Here is an 8,028-nt window from a genome sequence, read left to right as displayed (position 1 = left end):
TGACAACGGGTCTGGCTCTGGTTTTAAGTTTTAAAATGAAGGGGGGGGAGGAAAAAGAGAGAATTTAAACAGTTTGATTAAATTCTCACTCACCACAGATGTAGTTCAATGACCGTTGCTGTTGGTAGCAGCAACAGCCATTGTAGTACCCTAAACGTAAACACAAGATGGCCGACCATCTCATTTCACCCACAACTAACCTAACTCAGTCCTGCATCTTGGCAACCGCTCAATTCCAGGCAAGGAAGACAATTGGTCGGCCTATCTGAATTCAGCACAGCAAAGTGCAACTGTTAGGAGCTGTATGGCATCCGCCAATTAGAAGGACACAGCGAGGGATATGAGAGGCGTGGAGCCCCATGAACAGGAGAGGGAAGCTCTGCAGTGCCGAGAGAAGGCCTACAGATAAAGGCAGACTTCTTAAAAGAGAATATCCACAGTACGGCACACACACGGCTACGTGTGTGCTTTTTAAATGTTTGTTTCTACTGCTTTAGATATGTGTTTGGGAGGAGGGGGTGACAGGAGAGGACATCAGACCCCATGGAGATGGACTTTCAGGCCATCTGAGCTGCCTGACGTGGGTGCTGGGAACAGAACCTGGGTCTTCTGTGTGAGCAGTACACACTACTAGCTGTATTCTTAAAGGCTGAGCCGTCTCTCCAGCCCAGGTTTGCCTTTAAATCGCTTGGAAATTTACCTCCTGCAAGTGTTTATTAACAATAATTTTTAAACTAAGACATACACTGAGTATTTCTATATTCTGAAAATTCAAAGTGAAATGCTATGGACTCTCAAAGCAAAACTTCTGAGTACCAACAAGAGGCCTGAAAAGGATTTTGGACTGTTTCAAGTTTTGACTTTTTATGCTAGAAATGCTTGACTGGTCAGTCTCTGCAAATACCTGAAAACCCATAAAACTCCAAAATCTGGAACACTCCTGGTCTCAAGCACTTCAGATAATGGATAGTCAGCTGGTAAATACAGTTTTGCAAAATTCACGTGCACAACCCTAAGTTTTATATTAAGAAAAACAACAACAAAACAAACAAACAAACAACAACGGGGCCAGGTCTTCCCTAGAAGCCCATGTTTACATTCTCTGTGGCTGGCGAAGCTGGTGGATCGCAGTGACACAGCTCCTTTACAGCCACAGAACACTGAGGCACAAGTACTAGCTTTTTCTTCTAGAAAAATGTAAGCCTCTGTCATCTTATATTCATTCTTGTGGGGGTCTAGGGATAGAGCCTGGTGTTTTATGTACACAAGACAAACACAGAAAAATGTACTACTCATACATTTCTGAAGAGAGACTAAAATGCAGGAGAACAATGAGGGAAAATTCTGAATAATTTTTAAAAATATTTTTAAGAAAAAAACATAGCTCTCTGTTCTTTGAGGGTTTCTTGAAAATATACTATTTGCAGCAAACCTTGAATAGAACAAATAATTTTATCACTACTTCAAGACAATTGAACTGAAATTCAAATGAGTAGTTAACTTAAAAAAAATCATATAATTCAGAATACTTCTATATTAAAGATCGTGGAACATACCTGTATAAGACAGCTCGATCGACACCAAAAGCTCCTACAACCAAATCTTGAGAGAGAGAAAAACAAGTTAACAATAAAAATATTTTTAAAAAAATATACATTATTCTATGACATGCTTAGTTCTCCTGGGCTTTAAGATAATATGCACAAGGCAAAACTACTTCAAAATAGTGAATAAACTCTCATGGTCAGTTAAGACTCTCATCCAGGTAAACAAGAAAATGTTTGGGCTGAGAGACGCCTTGGTGCTGGAGCACTGGGCACACGTGTTTACAATCCCAGCATGCCCTAGAAGAAGGATTTCTCGAGGCCACCAGGCCAAGCTATGCAGCAGCATACGGAGCTTGTTTCAAACAAGGTGGAAAGGCGAGAACCAAACACGCATTCTCTAACCTGCTCGTGCGCTCAGAGCCACGCACGCACACACACAGACATACAACAAAATTAAACATATAGATATAAATTACAGATTATAAGGTAAAATAAGGGATGACACAGTCACTTGTTGGAACGGCGAACATGGAATTCATGTTCTAAAATAATGAATCTTTCTGATATCTTAAGGGAATAAAATACACAATGCTGTCTACAGTGCTTACAAAGCCTGATGCCATTTTGTTAAATTAAAAATAGATATCTCTATCTGACACACGCACAATACAAACACACACACATGCATGTATGACACTGGAGAGGTATCTCCAGAGGTAGCTGAGAGCACTGGCTGCTCCTCCCGAAGACCCAGGCTCAAATCCAACACACATGGTGACGCTCAATTGTCTGTAACTACAGTGAGGCCCTGACACGCTCTTCCGGCTCCTGCAGGCCCTGAGCACCTGATGCACAGACATACATGCAGGTAAAGCACCCACACACATAGAATAACCCCCTGCACTGTATGTTTTACATATGCATGTAACATGCATGCATATTCATATGTGCGCATGCATATAAATGAGTGAATGAGCTCGGCACAGTGCCGCACACCTGTAACCACAGCTACTCAAAAGCCGAGGGGAGGAGGGCTACACAGCAAAACCCTGCCTCACACGAACAGAGCAGAAATGCACCGGGGGAAGTGGGAGGAAGGTTTTGTTACAGTAAGCTCTGTAATGCACATATCATGCGCACAGCTGAGTCCTGAAGTAACACCGGCTCAGCCAAGCTTCCCGTCTTATTTCTAAAGCTTGTCACCACGCTTAGCCAGAACCCAGACTGGCTATTCCAACAACAAATCACACGGGTTTTCCTAAATTTCACGTCATGTACAGAAAGGATCCACTATAATGCTCACGGGGTGTGAGAGTCTCGGCGACGGGCTCTAAGCAGATTAATGCAGTGGGTGAGTCACCGCTACTTTCAGTCACTTTTCACATCCCCAGGTGGCCGTATCGGGACCCCATTTAACCTCCATTCCACACACTGTTACTGGGAAATTTCAGTGAGATGGGATTTTGTTTCGTTTTGTTTCGCATCGTTTTTAAGACAGAGTGACTGGTCCAGGCAAGGCAGACTGCTCTGTGAGTGAAGTGCACAAAGTGGGCGGAGTTTGTGTCCTCCCGCGCCACGCCAGAGATGGTGCTAGCGGGAGAGAAGGGAGATCCCTGGAGCTCGCTCAACCAGCTCAAGCCGAATCTACGAGCTCCAGGGATGGCCCAGTCTAAGCTATAAAGTGACAGAGGGAGACACTAGACGTAACCTCTGGCCTCCACAGGCAGGTACATGCAGTGCATACATGCATGCACACACACTCACACTCATACACACACACACACACTCACACTCACACACACACTCACACACACCAATGACTGCACCAGCATTTAAAAATACCAGCTTGTTAAAAAGCAATGGATGCCATTTTAAAAACTTGGGATGTACATTTGGCTTTTGTTGGTGGCTTCTGTACTTTTTTTCTGATACTTTATTATAAGCTTTAATGCAACGAATGAGACTGTGTGTTTCGTACTGTACACTCTCATCAAATGAGGTGCTCTTCCTCTTCCTTCCTGTTAGTGATGATGGCAGAGTCTGCACCAGTACTGAACCGTTTAACAGAAGGGTGGGCAAGAAAAGAAAAACTAACTCTGTGGGGGCTGAGAATGCCTAGAGCCACGTGTGTCTGTAGAGAAGTACCTGGATATCCATTTCTGTCTACATCTGTAGCTCCCTTCATTGAGTAGCCGAAGCTTGGAGGCATGCCCTGAGCAGCCCACTGGCCCTCAAGGATCTGAGATGGCACCGAGTTCAAGCCTGTTGACCGTCCATTGAAGATGTAAACCAGCCCCTTCTTATCTGTGCCGCCATAGGGAGCAGCAATTGCGATATCTGCGAGAAGGTGAGCAAGAGAAGAACGGATGAGGAAGGTGGGTCTGGACGGCCGGAAGGTTCTCGGCACTAATGTTACTCATACAACCCTTCTGGCAGAGTCACAGTCTAGGCTGGCATGGCAGCACACACCTGCAATCCCAGCACTCAAGAGACTAACACAGGAGGATGCTGAGTTCAAGGTCAGCCTGGGCCACAGAGTGAGAGTCTCAAGACAGGAAACAAATTCTAATTCAAGAAAAACTGCAAAAATGACATGTGGAGGCAGATGCTCTGGGCCACACCTTGGACAAGAGACATCAGCTTTCTGGACCTAACGCGCTTCACCTTAAATTGCAGATGAGGGTAAGGACTCATGCAAACACAGTTCATTCTGACTCCTCCTTCTAGTTCATTCATAAGTTTCATCTTACAAATTAAAATCTAGCTCATAAATCTCAAAGCTCTGGCTTAGTCTTGCTCTTTTATACTGAAACAACATAAAACATTAAAATTTTAATTCTTTAAAATAACTCTAAATGATACTATATGGTAATAGTGACCATTCCTACCTTAAAAATAAATTAATGTAATATAGTATAACATAACATAACATAACATAACATAACATAACATAACATAACATAACATAACATAACATAACATAACATACCAATTTCTCCTCTCTGAGATGCTGCCAGCCTGAAGAGACATGGATGTCTCTTTGGCTTATACTGGCCACTTGGTACCAAATTGCTTCAATGTCCTTATTAAACCACCTCTGCCTCCTCAGTGGCCAAACATGCACGGACTGCCCATCCTATCTGTGAGACCACCACAGCCGGGAATACCTCAAATACCACGGAGGTATATCCTGCATTTATACACTCTATTGCACGCCGAGTTCCTTAGAAATGTGTGTCGGTGACTACCCTTTTTCGTTGGTTGTTGTTTTCCTGGAGAATGCGTTTCTCTGTGTGCAGTTCCCTGTGCCTCTCAAGCACTACGATTAAAGGTGTGCCACCATCGCCTGGCTGACGAGGTCACAGGTGATCACCCGCTTTGTTTCACTTGAGACAGGACCTCACTACGTAGCCTTGGCTGGCCTGGAACACACTAGGAAAAGCAGACTGGCCTCAAACTCATAGAGATGCTTACCTCTGCCTCCAGAGGACTTGATCTAAGGGTGTGCACCACCACAGCCGGCTGTGGTTAGAAGCCTCTGATTTTCAGCACCTAGGAGACTACCTGCTGTCCGCAAGCCCTAAGGAACTCACTCTTTATAAATATGCAACAAGCCCTAAAAATGCCACTTTAAAAAATATGTACTTGCATTATATAAACAGTCCTTTTAAATCCCAGCACTCAAGAGGCAGAGGCAGGTGGATCTCTGTGAATTTGATGCCAGCCTGGTCTACAAAGTGAGTCCAGGACAGCCAAGGTGAAACCTTGTCTCAAAAAAAAAAACAACCAAACAAAGAAAATACAAACAAAATTTACAAAACTTCAAAGATTTTTGCTGTTCCTTAGGCATGGTATTGTCAAAGAACATCATAAAAATATGAAAAGTGAAGACCACTGGAATAACCTCTGGGACAAAGCTACAGCATGTCTTAGCTGTTCCAGGAAGCCCGGAGACAGAGCCCAGCCACAACGCAAGGGGGCCCTTAATTTTACACAAGGTAGAAAATCAAATACAGTTTTCTTTCTTATCTCATGGTTTTTATCACCCATAAGTAATGATCTGACCTGACCTACAGTGGTCATTCCATAACTTGTCATGAGCTTTAAGTTCTTTTATGATTAAAAAAAAAAAATTTAAGACTATTTTAGGACGCAAAATATACGTTAGGCTGGTTGTTCACTAAATCTGAACTCCTCTGTGGTCATTCAGGTTGGTGTGTGACATACAACCATCCACAAGGCAGGAGAGGCAGCCTTTTCTTTTTCACTCCACAGCCAGTCATCTGTACTATCGAATTTCTAAAATTTTCTCCTTAATAACTTTCTATATTGGGGGGGGGATACCCAAATATATTGCTGATTATGCAAACAAACGAACAATTATTCTCTCCTTACTATTCTTCTACAAAAATCCTTGTAAACTATATTTTATGTATCTAACTTTTAATCTGTGTTTCAGGCTTTGGAAAAGAGCTGTGACGTGAAAGCCAACTTTTGTTTTTAAAGGCGCCTGCACCGTTGAAATGGGACTACTCTAACTGACACCCTTTACAGGTCCCCACGACAAGACATACAACCTTTCCAGGATTTCATAGCACCATAAAGCTCTGACTATAAAAACCTTAGTGGAATCTCATTCCTGGAGCTATTTTTCACTTGGAGCCAGACAGACAGTAGAGGGCGCTGGCAGGCAGCAGGCTGCAGAGGGCTCCCTGGGAATGAGGCCTCCTTTCCAAAGTTGATCATCTGACATTGTAGCTCACAACAGCCAAATTTTGAAATCTTTTGCTCATTTTTGAGGTGGGGGAAGCAACTTGTTTTTAAATATGGTGTCAGTGATGTGCTCTCCTCAGGCAGGAGGTCCGCTCACAAGCGTGTCTACAGGTGGAGATTTGGGAACTTTTTCAGGTGACTCAGAAAGTCACTTGGATCTTACCATTAAAGCCATCCTGGTCCAGGTCTCCCAGAGGAGCTATAGCACTTCCAAACCTGGCGAAAACCTCAAATCCATTCAGCTTCGTGGTCTGGAAGTCTCCTGATGCTCTCTGCAGGCACACCGAGACCTGGCCCACCTCTTGGAGTTTTCCATCAGAGCCTCGGTCCATGAACAGAGGAGCTCCAATGAACACATCTGCATAACTGAGAGAAGAGAGCGTCCTCGCACAAAATCACACTCCACCTCACAGTCAGCATTTCTCTCAATTTCTATTTTATGTGTGTGGGTACATTTTGGTTTGTTTGGTTGGTTGGTTGGTTTGGTTTTTTTGAGACAGGATTTTTCTGTGCGGCCCTGGCTGTCCTGGAACTCTGTGGACCAGGCTGGCCTCGAACTCACAGAGACCCCCTGCCTCTACTGGGATTAAAGGCGCCATCAGCACAGTGGGTGAGTGTCTTGCCTGCATGTATGCTGTGTACCATGTGTGCCTGGTGCACGGAGCGCTCTTTCCAGCCCCACATCAGTACATTCTTACTAAAACTCCTTTTCCTTCACTCTCCCCTCCCCTTTTAAGCCTCTCGCGGCTTCGTGGCTCAATGGCGGGGCTTTCATACAGTTACAGCGCCATGGTTTGAGGCGTGGTTCTCTGCCTAAGGGTCTTGGGTCAAACATCAGATGCCCTGAATATCAGACGCTTACAACTCGGAACAGCAGCAAAATTACAGTGACTAGGCAGCAGCGAAATGATTTTACGGTTGGGGGCCACCACAACATTAGGAGTTTTAAAGTGTCGCGTGTTAGGAAGATTGAGAACCACTGTGTTAGAGCTATTTTAAAACTTAGAACCAACTGAGAGGCTTTCTCATATTCATGACTAGGGAGCGTCAAATTGCTTTTTTAGAGTAAGAGGAGATTAACAGGAAGGAGACAAAGAAACAGAAGAAATACTGTTTAGTTTCAGTCAAACACTTATAAACACAGAGAAAAACAGTTTCTGGAAACATTTTTTTAAAACTTACTCATCCCCATTAATGTCAGTGGCAGCTACAGAAAATCCAAAATATGCAGCCATCTGAAGAAGAAGAGGGAACAAAACATTTACACTTCAGCCAGCCAGATCAACGGCTAACATTTATACCTCATAGAAAGGCTCATCACGTTCACTGTTCCAGAGCCTCCATCATGAGGCTTCTCAGCGTCTCCTCCTCTCTCAAAGCCTACCACAGCCCAGCAAAGAGGCTCCTGGATACAAAGCTGAGGGCTTGTTTTCTCTCTGCCTACTGTGAAACTTTTCCTCTGCTGTTACCACCTTGTAACTTAATTCCCTGACACACACGGACAAGAATAGTATAAAACATCTATACTCATTCGGAATGCCCTCTACCAAACTTTACCGAAGAATCTTTATGTTGAGGTTCAACTGCGTATACACCATCAGTAATTCACAACTGCGTATACACCATCAATAATTCACAACTGCGTATACACCATCAATAATTCACAACTGTGTATACACCATCAGCAACACACAACTGCGAATACACC

The 8,028-nt window shown here is 43.8% G+C and overlaps 1 protein-coding gene across 1 annotated transcript; it reads right to left on the bottom strand.

Annotated features, from left to right (window-relative positions):
• Window positions 1-7,555, bottom strand: LOC129685055 (integrin alpha-V-like; the record flags this gene model as incomplete). The annotated part of the gene is given in 5 exon segments (XM_055618399.1): window positions 1-17; window positions 1,557-1,602; window positions 3,693-3,884; window positions 6,484-6,686; window positions 7,503-7,555. Coding segments are annotated over 5 exon segments (511 nt in total), but the record flags the coding sequence as incomplete, so codon positions are not given.
• Between the last annotated feature and the right edge of the window lie 473 nt (window positions 7,556-8,028).

The sequence above is a fragment of the Psammomys obesus genome, unplaced genomic scaffold (assembly GCF_907164565.1).
Source record: "Psammomys obesus unplaced genomic scaffold, mPsaObe1.curated_primary_1811, whole genome shotgun sequence".
Lineage (NCBI taxonomy): Eukaryota > Metazoa > Chordata > Mammalia > Rodentia > Muridae > Psammomys > Psammomys obesus.
Note: the sequence above shows the minus strand (reverse complement) of the source record. Positions and strands in the feature narration are given on the sequence as shown.